The sequence below is a fragment of the Sinocyclocheilus rhinocerous genome, unplaced genomic scaffold (assembly GCF_001515625.1).
Source record: "Sinocyclocheilus rhinocerous isolate Xijiao unplaced genomic scaffold, SAMN03320098_v1.1 scaffold61, whole genome shotgun sequence".
NCBI lineage: Eukaryota > Metazoa > Chordata > Actinopteri > Cypriniformes > Cyprinidae > Sinocyclocheilus > Sinocyclocheilus rhinocerous.
This window is the reverse complement of record NW_015640445.1, coordinates 571,656-586,155: the sequence shown is the minus strand read 5'-3', so window position 1 is coordinate 586,155 and position 14,500 is coordinate 571,656. Positions and strand designations below refer to the sequence as shown.

General features: G+C 36.5%; 1 protein-coding gene across 3 annotated transcripts in view; it reads right to left on the bottom strand.

Annotated features, from left to right (window-relative positions):
• LOC107752742 (dystrobrevin beta-like) overlaps positions 1–14,500 on the bottom strand; it is a 49,517-nt gene that overhangs the window by 33,488 nt on the left and 1,529 nt on the right. For 2 of the 3 annotated variants that reach the window (XM_016568769.1, XM_016568771.1), the window contains exons 2-10: positions 11,329–11,381; positions 10,864–10,931; positions 7,525–7,605; positions 7,154–7,367; positions 5,187–5,272; positions 3,630–3,784; positions 3,402–3,507; positions 3,112–3,278; positions 1,728–1,852 (exon numbers count right to left, since the gene is read on the bottom strand). In XM_016568769.1, coding sequence (XP_016424255.1) covers positions 1,728–1,852; positions 3,112–3,278; positions 3,402–3,507; positions 3,630–3,784; positions 5,187–5,272; positions 7,154–7,367; positions 7,525–7,605; positions 10,864–10,930 — 1,001 coding nt within the window. In that variant the 5' untranslated portion in view covers position 10,931; positions 11,329–11,381. The remainder of the gene's footprint in view (positions 1–1,727; positions 1,853–3,111; positions 3,279–3,401; positions 3,508–3,629; positions 3,785–5,186; positions 5,273–7,153; positions 7,368–7,524; positions 7,606–10,863; positions 10,932–11,328; positions 11,382–14,500) is intronic. The other variant, XM_016568770.1, reaches the window with a different exon arrangement.

The following is a 14,500-nucleotide window of genomic DNA, read 5'->3' as shown; positions in this document are numbered from 1 at the left end:
AATCAGCTTGTAACACTCCAAAGAGAAAGGAAAACTTGAAATCGCATCATATGACCCCTAATGATTTTTGGCATAAAATAAAATCGATCATTTTGACCCATACAATGTATTGTTGGCTATTGCTACAAAATATACCCCAGCGACTTTTTTTCATGACTGTTTTTGTGTTCCAGGGTCACAAATCTGTAACATTATAAATGTCTTTACTGTCACTTTTGATCAAATTAAAGCATCATTACTGAACAAAAGTATTATTTCGTTCTATAAACATACATTATTATAAATGTACTATTAATTTTTGATTACCCTAGTAAAAGTATGTGGGGGCGTGTTAGAACGAGCCGTTTAAGGGGGCGTGGCAGAGTCTTAACTTTGATAAAGAATATCTCTTTGGTTTTGAGACTTTAGTCTTTGCAACTTCAGGGATCTTATCTATCAGCTTGTAACACTCCAAAGAGAAAGGAAAACTTGAAATCGCATCATATGACCCCTAATGATTTTTGGCATAAAATAAAATCGATCATTTTGACCCATACAATGTATTGTTGGCTATTGCTACAAAATATACCCCAGCGACTTATGACTGTTTTTGTGTTCCAGGATCACAAATCTGTAACATTATAAATGTCTTTACTGTCACTTTTGATCAAATTAAAGCATCATTACTGAACAAAAGTATTATTTCGTTCTATAAACATACATTATTATAAATGTACTATTAATTTTTGATTACCCTAGTAAAAAATCCTAGTTGTTTCAATTTAGCAGACTTTAAATATACCAGTTTATGCCAAAAGTATTTTTATTAAGCACATAAATATGTAAATGTATTTATAGTATACTTAGCACAAAATTAATGTATTTCAAATACATATTAGTATATTTTCACTAAGGTATTTAGCACATATTCATTGATTAAAATGAGATGTCATGATAAACTAGACTAAAATTGATGAATATAACAAAATATTGACTAAATTAAAAGACAAAAACTGACTAAAATGAATTATCATGAGGTGCAGTCTTACATGCTTTACTGCTGTTCATTTTCCTCACCCACAGTTCAAAAACTACAAGCATGATATTATAAAATCATGCGATTGTTCTCCGAGCTGTTAATACTTTATATGGGCTCATAATCAAATAACGCTGGTACTTTATCAGCAAAATAAATGAACACAGTAAATCTGCTACACTTTCCCTCCAGAGGAGGGCACATATGTTCTGCAGTTTTATGTTCATGTGTCAGTTAATGAAAGTACTTATAGACCAGGGCCTGTTCCTTAGAGCGAAGGTCTGGCAAGATTGACTCAGCTCCCCGATATTTATAATTCAGTAAACGAGAAAACTGTACCCATATATTTCTACACACAATATCTTTCTTCTTGGCATTTCCTAATTACATTTCTTTCCCATGACAGATCTGCAGATCAATATTCGCTCTCGCTATAGAAATAAGAATCAAATACTGTGGAATTTCAGACAAGAGGACGTGATTACAATTACAACCTGATTGTTATATAAATGTAAAGAAACAGTATCGAGAAACAGTAACACCTTATAAAGCCGTAAGCCCCGTCTGGATCAACTTTGCGTTCTTATGCTGTAGCAAATGCGAGCTGTTTGTTCAAAGTTCCTCAGAAATGCAGTGAATGAATGGTTTGGAATGTATATGTCGTACAGAGCTGAGATAGCAGAGAGAAATTGGATTGGATAAGCACTCTTACGTGGTGTGTGCGAGGTCCTGAGGTCTTTCCGCTGCCTCTGGGAACACAGGGTGAGGCGGCTCTCCCATCGGCATGCAGCCCAGAGATTTACTGATGGCATGGCTGAGCTTCTTTGCTGGAGACTTCTGTAAAATGAGTGAAAAAAATCCCGCAAAGTTCAAAATAAATACTAAATACAATACCTTACATGTACTTAACTAACCAAATCAAATGCAATTCAAATATATGCATAAAGAGGGAATTAATGCGCATTTATTCTGTACATAAAAATCGCAGACATACTTCCCATGTGATGCTAGAGCATTTTATATAATTTAATGGAGAGATATATGTGATACATTTCATTTAAAGTTAATGAAAAAATTTCTTTGATTCAGCAAAATCCTTGCTCTGTGGTTAGAAAAATAAATCTTTATCGAGGTGGTAAGAATGAGGGGGGAAAAAACTCTTATAATTGGATTTGGGAGGCAGTGCGAATCCTTTCCCGAGCTGTGATTTCTAGCAGTGTGACTGAGCTTTGGAACAACGCTTGAGTATTAAAAATGTAATCAATATAACTCACTCGCTGTAAAACACGAACGAAGAATGACGTTTAACAGGAAACAAAAGACTTGCTGCTCATCCATCCCTCACTCATGGCCAAACAATTCTGCTATTGAACACATACACTACTGTTCAAAAGTTTGGGGTCCTTATGATTGCTTTTTTTTTTTTTGGAAAGAAATAATTACTTTTATTTAGCAAGGATGCATTAAATTGATCAAAAGTGACAGTAAAGTCATTTATAGTGTTACAAAATATTTTTCTTTCAAATAAATGCTGTTCTTTTGAACTTTACACTGCCGTTAAAAAGTTTGGGATCAGTAAGATTTAAAAAAAATTTTTTTTTTTATGGAGTATCTTATGCTCATTAAGGCTGTATTTATTTGATCAAAAATACGAAGAAAAAAACAGTAATATTGTGAAATATTATTGTAATTTCTAATATTGGCTTCCTATTTTAATATGTCCAGAAATTTCTTCGGACAAGAATTTCTGTCAAACCTTAGACTGCATAATTGAGATCTGTTGTGATTAATGACTTCAGTTCTGGTCTATTGCTCTAACAAACCCACTGAACACACTGAATATAGTATATGAATATGAATATACTGTATAAGTATTCTAATCATGCAACTTTATGTTTTGTTTTTTTTCTTTTGTCATTTTAGGGCATTTTAAATCATCATCGACTTTCATTATAAGCTAAAGATCAGCTTGAATATTCTACATAACATCTTCTTTTGTGTCTCTTGGAAGAAAGAAATTAATACAGGTTTGAATGAAATGAGGGTGAGTAAATGAAGGCTGAATTTCCATTTTTGGGTGAACTAACGCTACATACCCATGAGGAGTGCTCCTTCATCTGGTGCTGGTTGCTATGGGGACCACTGGCATGACCACGCCAGAAGCAGCTCTGACAAAGCTGGTAGCCATGGCACTGCTGGCAGCGGTAGCGGAAACCCATCATGCTCTCACTCTGGCAATAAGAACATTCCACTGGATGGAAGACTGCGGGACAGCAGCACAAAGGCTCTCAGACAGTCACAAACCGCGTTTTAACTGAGCCATATTTTGTGAGCGAGGTGTCCAGACGCAGTGGGTGATGGGAAATAAGATAAAAAAGCCACGTACCATTCTCTACATTAGCGAGTCGGTGCATGAGAGGTAGCCATACGAGGCACTGCGGGGGTGGATCTGCCATCAACACATCCAAAAACGTATTCAGCAAGATCTTCTTCTGGCAAAGCACAGATAAGACAGTCTTAGTGAAAGCCTCTAAGACTCCCAGACAGGTTGAATGAGATCCTGATCGTTTTAAAGGGACTCTTGCTGCTATTTGAAGCAGATTAGTGTACTCACCTGCTGAGGAAAGCATGTCCTCACAGAGTGCTCGGTGTAGCCAAATGACGGCCCCTCGAACACCGCCGTGGGGAGCTTCAACACTTCCCTCAGGAACTGGTCAAATTTGGCAAAGACCATCACCCCATTTGAGTCTGATATCTGGGAAAATATATCTGAAAGAGAGATGAGTTATGTTATCCCTAGTAAAAAAGTAATATATTAAAAACACATTTATTTCATACTAAGTATAGTTCAAATCTGTTAACATATTTTGACATATCACTTGAGACTTAATGATATAAAAATTATAATTAAACTTGTGCACAATGCATATTTCTTAATATTATGCCTGAAATGTGTATTAATATCACTATTAATAAGGATTGTATGATCTCTGTACAATATCGGTCTTCAAACGCAAGACATTTAAAGTGTACCTGAAGTATACTTGCAATAGTTCCACTTTAGCACAATCAAATATACTTCAGCATATCTTTAGATGGACTTCAGCACTACTTCCGCACAATTAAAGTTTATTAAGTAAGACCTTAAATATACCAGTTTAGTTTACCAAAAGTACAATTGCAGGGTATTTTCATTAAGTATGTATGTATTTTTATTAAGTATGTACCGGTAAATTTATTTTTAGTATACTTAGCATGAAATAAATGTATTTCGAATACATTTTAGTATATTTATTTTTCAATTGGGTTGTCATGGATAAATATTTAAGAACAAACTATTCAGAACGAATGCTTAATTTACATATTATCTATAATGCATAAGGAAGTCTAATAATTATCATTAATCATCACCAATAAGAATGATAAATTTATGCTCGTTGTTGTGGAGCTATAAAAGAAATTACAAATTTGCATCCCTAAAATTTACAAGTTGTAACTATAAAAAAAAAATAATAATAAAAAATAAAATCCATGAAATGGAAAACATATCTGGGTAAAATACATTATTATTTCACAAAAAAATTCCAAGCTAATGTGATGAATTGACTTTTGATTGGTGTATTTTCATCAAACGATGCAAAAGTATTCTGACCAGAACTGTCTATACAGCTAAAAGACACTTGTGGGATGAAAACACATTACTAGTATTATTATTATTACTATTATTATTATTAAATCTGAGATGCCTTTTAATAACTTTAAATGAGTATCCAGAAAACATTTTATATGTAATTTTGAGTATAGTACACATTATGTACAGAAGAGGGAGCCAAACCCTCAGTGAAACTTTTTGGCATAACAGCCCTTTTTGTATGTTACTTTAAAATAAAAGCATGTGTATATAAAATAGACTTAAATACACTTATTTCATATTATAAAACTTTGTATGAGCTTACAGTCTTTAAAATTGAGTAATACTGACAGTTTAGCAGAGAGAAATGTAACTATTTAGCAAAAAGAAGACAGCAAAATGACTACTTCCATAGATTCAATGCTAATCAACAACAATTAAGCCTTATACATCATATGAACTCCACTTTATGACAGAAAATATCTATTGTGTCTTTGTAAAATAACTGCTGAATAGCTGTATTATAGGCATGATACTTACAACGTAATTTGTCCAGTATTTTACCGCCACACATCGTAGCTAGCATTGCCTTCATAGCAAACACTGTGAGCTTCCCATGGCCTTCACTGAAACACAAACAACACATTATCAGAAGACGTGTCATAGCAATCCTAAGCCATAAAATTCTGTAAATTACATGTTTGGACTACACCAAATTTCGTACTCTTATAGACAATCTTTTGGAAATGTATGTGTAAACAGAATATGTACATAATGTTGATATTGTTACAAGGCCCACAACCTGAAAGCCAAAACTTATTATTATTATTCCCTGGTTTTTATGGGTTTTAATTTGAAAGTAAGTAGATATTACATTAACTATGTTTTTTCTGTACCTGATTTTGTTTTACAGTATATATGGTAAATTATTCAGTTGCTAGCTACATTTTGCAACAGGCAAAAGTGTAGAATGACAAAAAACTACATCACCTTTTTATTCACATTGTGCATATGAAGCTAAAATGTCCTCTAGCTAATTTTTAGTGTTGAAAAGTCTGATTCATTTTAGTGAATTGGTTCGTTTGAACAATTCATGTAAATGAACCAGTTCAAAATTGACTCACCAATTCATTTCATTCATTCAGTCCCTGTGCACCATCTTCTTTGTGTGTGTGTGTGTGTGCGCAGGGCCGTTTCTAGCCAATTTGACGCCCTAGTGTGTGTGTGTGTGTGTGTGTGTGTGTGTGCGCGCGCGCGTGCGTGTGTGTGTGTGTGTAACGGTTTGTTACTTCTTGACTTTCATTAGGTGTTGATGTGTTTAGCTTAAATTTTAAATATGAAAATATTCGTGCAGCAAACCATAATTGAAATTTCTTTGGAGCCATTGTGCCATCTGTGACAATGATGGCTTATCAGGATCACCTGCTGGATTCTCAAAAGTATGTGAAGGTTACGCAATAGAATTTTGTTGTATTGTTGAAGTAAACATTGTTGCAGTAAACTTGCATGACGTTCTTTAATGAATGATTTATTGGTTTTACACCAGCCTGTTATTGTGGGGACATTGTCTTTACAGTCAGAAAAATCTTTCAGGTTCCACAAATTCTTTGGTTTTCCAGCATCTTTTGCATATTTGAACCCTTTCCAACAATGACTGTATGATTTTGAGATCCATTTCTTTTCACACTGAGGATAACTGAGGGACTCATACGCAACTATTACAGAGACTTGTCACAGCATTTACATATTATTGCTCTTTTGTTGGTTGTCATTGCTTGTATTGTCCTCATTTGTAAATTGCTTTGGATAGAAGCATCTGCTAAATGACTAAATGTAAATATATATATATATATATATATATATATATCAGTCATCTTATACGTGGCCAATCTAGTACGCTCTACATAGGCAGCAATACTGATGCAAGAAGAAAATTTGGGGGAAAATTCTCAGTTTTGATCATTTTAAACTATTTTTATATTTTCTTCTTTTTTTTTCTTCAGTTAGATCATCACAATGCACATTAGCAAAATTTTGGTGAAATCTTATATGCATTGTCTATTAGTCAATAGTGCAGCTATGTATGAGGCACAGCTCACACAGAAGACACTTTCAGACCAAGCAGCTTTCTCTGCGGGTCAGAGCGCTGAATTCATGTGACCAACGTCAACCCGTTGCAAAATCCTCAATTGAAATTCCAGATCCGAGTGGATATCTATTGAACTGACTGGATTTTGCTTGCGAATCGGTAAATGTGACTGCACTTTTAGAATTTTGCAATGTAATTAGGTTGCCTACCTTATAGCCTCAACCTTATTAATGTATTTTCAGTGTCTTGAAATGCTGCCTCCGTAGGCAGCTCACTATGTTCTGGAACAGAGCCTATGCCTTCCAAACACTCACTCTTGTCACGATGCATATGACTCACAGTCCATCAGGTTTGCAGGGACATACTGCCACAAGGGACCCCCTGAGAGAAAAACAAATCTCCCTCACTGACAACACACCTGTCATAAGTGGCCACGATGAAGTTTAGCAGCAAGCCGATGGACTGGTCCACGTTTATCTGGTGGGTGGTGGGCAGCCGCTTGTTGAGCTGGTAGAAGATGGAGGACAAAATGGTCTCCAGACGTGACACATTAATCTCCACGTTGTGGTCTAACGTGCTCAACCCATTGTCACGGAAAGCTTCGATCATATTCCACACGTCCACTAGATGAACTACGACAGGAAAAGCACACCAGTGAGATCATTAAAAATACGGAATGGATATGTTTTGTTGTTTTTCATATACAAGTACAAATTTACATGATATACAACCAAAGTGGCTTTGTACGACACAAAATGGTATTTTAAAATAAATGGTGACAGGACTTACGGTTGCATCGTTTCTGAACAAATCGTAGCTTACATGCCGTCCTATACGTTGAGAGGCGAATAACATCAAAGTTTTGTGCCCCTGGTGAAAATGACATGCATCAGTTTTGTTACTTTCACATTGCAAAGTCCCTTACACCATTTTATAGTTTGCCCCAAAATTCTAATTTTGCCATTATTTACTAGGGTTGGGAATATTTAGGCATCTGATTCTTGAGTGCACTTTTATTAATATTACTTAGTACTTTTTAAAATAACTACAGATTGATAATAAATAAAATCATTGTATGGTAAGAATTGTAATCAACTAAATATACCTTCAAAACATTCAAGGAAATATAATCCATATATTACTAAAGACATAAACAGTGGCAGGTTTAATAGTTTGCATTCACACTAATGCACAGATTTATTTTAACATATCAGATGTTTTGTCCTGTCCTTAAGACATAATTGATTGTGTTTACATTATTTTTTGCATTACATTATTTTGCATCATAAAAGCATTTTTGAGATGCTAGTGCAGTGAGTTTCATGTATCACATTTACATTGCATTCCAAATGGCAAAAATTATGCCTTCGCAGAGCATTTGGAACAGAAAAACTGAAATACCAGTGAAACCGCACAATTTCAAGCAAAGCACGTGTTTCTCACAGTGCATATCCTAAATCCAGAATCGCGATGAATCAGAGAATCGATTGTTTTTTTCCCACCCCTATTATTTACTCACCGTCATGTTGTTCCAAACCTGTATGACCTTCTTATTTAAAAGGAACACAGGAATGTTGAAAAATGTACTGGCTGCTCTTGTCCACATAAAGAAAGTGAATACACTCATAAAAATGAAGGTTACAAAAGGTTTTTTTGCAGCAGTGCCATTAAAGAATAATTTTGGGTGCTCTGAAGAACCTTTCAGTGAACAGTTATTAAGGGTGATTTCACACTTGTCATGTTTGGTTCGATTAAAACGAACTCTGGTGCGATTGCTCTGTTACTGCGGTTCGTTTGAGTAAGTGTGAATACTGCCATCCGAACCCTGGTGCGCACCAAACAAACGGACCGAGACCGCTGAAAAGATGGGTCTCGGTCCGCTTCCAAACGAACTCTGGTGCGGTTCGAACGATATATGAAAGCAACACGGACCAAATACTTCTAAACGAACCAAAAACAGGAAGTAATGACAAGATGCGACGCTATGCGACATGATTTGACGACGCGGTGTAACCAAAACAAAATGAGCAGAGGGCAAACGTGGAACAACGATGAGGTAAAGTGCCTTTTATGAGCTCCTTGTGAGTTTGCAGGTGGTGAAAATAAAATAAAATATATGTACACTCAAGAATGAGCGCACTTAGTCCAGCAGACTGCATTAGGTGTGTTCGACTTAAAGCGAGCAGACCGATCGGTGAATGGGTGCTTTGATATCATACACCCGCAGCGCCGCTTTAAGTCTAACGCACCTTTTGTTTGGGGTGTTCGGTGAGTTCCGTCACGATATATACGTCATTCAAGCCGACCAATCAGGTTGTGAACGTATTACTATGCCTTTAGGTTTGGTGTCTTTAGGTTCGCTGTCAAAAATGCCAATGTGAACGCTAAGCGGACCAGGTCCAAATGTATCATTTTCCTTTTTGGTCTGGACCAAACGAACTGAACTACAAGTGTGAACACCCAAAAAAGAACAATTTTTTCTTAGTGTAAACAACATTTTAGGGTGTATTCACACCTGTCTTGTTTGGTTAGATTGAATTGAACTCAAGCTCGTTTCCCCCCTTGGTGCGGATCTTTTGGGCAGGTGTCCAAAAGAATCGCACTCGGGTGCGGACCAAACAACCGTACCGAGACCCAGCTGAAGAGGTGGTCTCGGTCCGCTTCCAAACAAACTCTGGTACGGTTGAATGGATAAACCAATGAATGGATGACCTTAAGCACACGTGTGGTTTTGTTTACAGTTTCTGGTTCACTTGCAAAAAGGGCAGTGTGAAAGCGAACCGCACCAAACAAAAAAAATAAACATTGTATTTGGTCCAGACCAAAGCAAGTGAACTAGCGGACTTTCCTGGTGTGAATACACCCTTATTAATCCAAAGAACCTTTTTGTACTATAAAGAACCTTTCGCGCAATGAAAAGTTTCCATGGATATTAAAGGTTCTTTGACAGAACCATACATTCCAATAAATAACTTTTATTCATAAAAGGGATCCCTGCTGTCCAGCTGCAAAATGACAAAAAATCCCCCGCCATAAAGGCACAGTCTAGTCTCATTAGTAAAATTTCATGAGCAAAAAAAGATCCATCGTCTATTGTCAATATAGTGTAGCAATATATAAAGCACAGTTCTGTCAGGACCACTATCGTCAAAGATGATTGACAATTAGCATACAGTTTGGATTGGCGGTATGGTTCTGTTCTGGGCAAGAACTCCCTGCGCATCCATGCAGCCTAGCATGGATGAGAGCAGGGAGAGCAGCGATAACCCCCCCAGGGTAAACAGAACAGAACCAACATAAATGTATTGCAGATATCGTTAAAGTTCAATAATGTTATGTACACATTTTAGAATTAGTCTGATTCAAAGGAGAATCAGAAGCCTGAATCCTGACTGACAGAGGAGGAGTTGGGGATGGAGGAGTATAATTAGCTATTGAGCAATGCGAAAACTGCTGATAATACTGAGGGACCTTATATATGAATGCTTAGATAGGTGTCGTATTCCCATAGGTTGATGGGGATCAGCTGAGAGTCAGCTGATGCGAGCTTGACTAACGTGACCTGCCAGAACTAACGCTATGCTAGATTTCACACAGACGTCACTTTCAAATCAAGCAGCTTTCTGTTGGTCAATGCACGTTACCAACTTGAACACATGTAAAATCTGCATGGAGAATTTTCACCCACGTGCGAAACTCCTGGTTGCACAGATTTCACCTACGAAAAGTTTGTAGAGAATCTGTAAATGTGACCTTCAAAATTTCATAAAAGCAGCCCACGTGATTTGTCCACCTTTTGTGTCCCACAGAAGAAAAAAAAATTGTCATACAGAACGTCATGAGGCTGAGTATTTTTGAGTGACCTATGCTTTCAAAAATGTGTAATCTATGACATGCACAAATATACTTTTAACATACAAAGCAACTGTGACATTTTATACTGCAGTTTTACTTGGACCATCATCAACCCGGTTCTACTGTTTTCTCAAAATCAGTTTTGCCTTCCAACCAGAGATGTGCCAGTCTATTGCCCTGTGGCAGTGAAAGGCGAATAGATTTCGACAAGGCCTCTGTGTATGTGTGTGGTGCATTGTGCAGAAAGTGTTGTTAACTCTGAAAGCAACTCACTCATTTCCATGAAGAGCTGTCTCTTCTCCACCATGGACTTGCTGCTTTTACTTCCCTCTTCAATCATTCTACACAACACAAAAAGGTCCATTTAATACCACAGCTTAACCACGGCCTCATTATGAAGACACAACTCACAATAACAGCAAAAATCACAAAATAGCATTTGAATATGTTTGTAAAGAAATTGTAAAGAAACTGAAACAGCTATACAAATACAAAACAATTACAATACAACTATTTTAATTTATTTTCGACAGCCATTTTCATTTACAATAATATAATGACCAATTAAATAAAATAATGAATGGTGCTTTTTTTTAGGAATCTATTTATCTATCTCTGTTTATATTATTCCACATTCCTTTAATCAAAAGACTTTCAAAACTCTCTTGTACGATCTTTTGCAAACTCATAGTGCATATCGTCAGTCCACAGGAAACTCCTTAAGACTCTATTACTGACCTGTCAGGTTGGCTGGGACTCAGATAAGGTGATGCAAAGGAACCAGGAAGCTCCTATGTAAGGAAAAACATTTTGATGTTGACATCTGGGGAAATACCCCTCCCCCCAATCCAACCCACACACATACAAAAATAAACCCTGGAATAAATCCCCCGTTCACAAAAAGGGTATTTGAGTTCTCTTGCTCTGTGCTAGTGCTGATTATGTATGACAATAGTGTCTGCAGAGACGGCATCCTGTGAGCTAATGAAACAAGAGCCGCTAAGGAGCCACTTAATAGTGACAAGAAGAGGACACATCATAGAGGCAGTGAGTATAATGACTGTGGAAAAAGGCGATACATGCATGTTGCTGTGAGTAAAAGTAATGTGCAGAGGCAAGAGAGATGAGAAACGAGCCGCTAAGGAGTCACATGAAGCCAAAGAATTCTGAATGTAATGAGTGTAAAAATATATACATAATACTGGATATTATAGTAATGTGTAGAGTTATTATTACTGTTGTGTAATTGTAGTTCTTACATCCGCACCATAAAATGTTACATCAGCCGTCAACTCATATTTACTTGCTGCTTCCATTAGTAGAAAAGGATTTTTAGAAATCCCAATGACTTGAATCCTTTGATTCAGATGATCTGTTCTGATTCATTCACTGATTCAGTAACCCTTTCTGCAGGTTACATTGTTATGCCAGTAGACTGTTAGGCAGTAAGTTGTGTGAGTGATTCATTAAAGGGGTCATATGATGCGATTTCAAGTTTTCCCTTTGAGAGAGGCGGGGCATAGAGGACCTACAATAATGTACAGTATTTGAAAAATAATGTGTTTTTTGAACATTAAAGCATGTCAACATATTCTGTTACACCAAATACACAAAATAATGATCTTTTAAATAGCATCATATATGACCCCTTTAAAGGAAAGGCTCACCCAAAAATGAAAATGCACCCACCCTCAGGCCATCCAAGATGTACATGAGTTTGTTTCCTCATCCGAACAGATGTGGAGAAATTTAGCATTACATAACTTGCTCACCAATGGATCCTCTGCGGTGAATGGGTACCGTCAGAATGAGAGTCCAAACAGCTGATAAAAACACCACAATATTCCACAAGTAATCCACACGACACGACTCCAGTCCATCAATTAACATCTTGTGAAGTGAAAAGCTGCGTGTTTGTAAGAAACAAATCCATCATAAACCATCGCATAATCCATAATTATGCTTCCTCTAGTGAAAAAGTCCATCCCCTGTTGTCGTCTCACATCAAAATCCACTGGCCTATTTGTTTAGAACAGTTTGCACTTGGAAACAGTACTTGATCTGTGCATATTTCTCTACTGATTCAGGTGAGATGACTTTGTGTGAATTACTTGTGGATTATTGTGATGTTTTTATCAGCTGTTTAAACTCTCACCCATTCACCGCAGAGAATCCACTGAAGTGCATGTAATGATACATTTTTACGAATGTTCCAATAAAGAAACAAACTCATCTACATCTTTGCATGGCCAGAGGGTGAGTAAACTTTCAGCAAATATTTGGGTGAACTACCCCTTTAATCATTCACTCAACAATTTGTTAATAAACAAGCTGTTCATGACCTAAGTAGTGAACAGAGGCCTATCTAATCTAGAAAGAGATTTGTAGAAAGAGTGAGACAGAAATGAGAAAACTCACATCTATTTTTCTAAAATTGCAGAGCATTACTGAAATCAAGTCACTGATTCAGTGACAGACTCAAAACAGCAGCTGAATTCGGAAAAGAGTGCATTAGTGCCTGACCACTTTTTCAGATGTTTTTTTTTCTATACATATTTATCAAAGGGATTTTAAAAAAGTCTTCATTTAAGTGTTATAAGCCATGAACCAAGCCAACTAGCTACAAGGTGAATCATAACATACAAACTTTTACTTGAAGCAAAAAAGTATTTAAGACTGTGTAGGTGTGTACTTAGCGGCGTTAGTGAAGAAAAGAACAACAATCCCATGAAGCATTGCGAAAGACAATCAAATTGAAAACAATGGTGAAATATAAAATGAATGTGTTTAAAGTTGATGATTATGTCCATAAAAACAATATATTTTAAACTTATTGCAAGGCACACATAAAATATTTAAAGGGATAGTTCACCCAAAAATGAAAATTCTGTCATTAATTACTCACCCTCATGTCGTTCCAAACCTGCAAGACCTTTGTTCATCTTCAGAACACAAATTAAGATATTTTTGATGAATTCCGAGAGCTCTCTGACCCTCCGATAGACAGCAAGGATCCTAACACGATCAAGGCTCAGAAACGTAGCAAGGAGGAGCTCGTTAAAATAATCCATGTGACATCAGTGGTTTAACCATAATTTTACGAAGCTACGAGAATACTTTTGTGACAATACTTTTTGTAACAATCTCCTGTCTATGGGAGGGTCAGAGATCTCTCGGAATGCATCAAAAATATCTTAATGTGTGTGCTGAAGAGGAACGAAAGTCTTACAGGTTTGGAACGACATGAGGGTGAGTAATTAATGACAGAATTTTCATTTTTGGGTGAGCTATCTCTTTAAGTATTTTACAATCACTAAAATACTGTGTTTCACGGGAGAGGGCGTTCCCTGCAGAGACCTTTTGGCAATTGGTGTAATTTTCATCCAGCATCTTGGGTAATGTAGTTTTTACACCATGATTTCTGCTGCTAAACATTTATTTTTAAAAATAAGCTAAAATAAAATGCACAGATGGCTTCAACAAATGCATATGCCATTGATTAACAATGTCGGCATTCACAAAGATTTGCAAGTTATCATTAAATATAAATTTCCCTGTTGAGAAAATGAGTAATGAGTTTTACTTCCAGAACCCAACTGTTGCACATTTAAATTCACTGGTTTTATTATAGTCAAAAATATTAGGCCTATTTCACATTACTGAACCAACCTATATACATTCACTTATGCAAACAAAACTAGGCCCACATTTAATGGGTTAAAGGCACAATATGTAATTTTCGCCGCTAGAGGGCGCTTATTCAAAATAAACAAAGAAACAAAGGAGTAGTTTGATGACGCCGTGAGTGAGTGTGGAATCATGGGAGTTGTCGTCTTCATCCCCACAGCCGACGCAATCCGACGGGACTCGGGCTGAAATCATGTTCATGGATGAGCTAATGATTTATTAA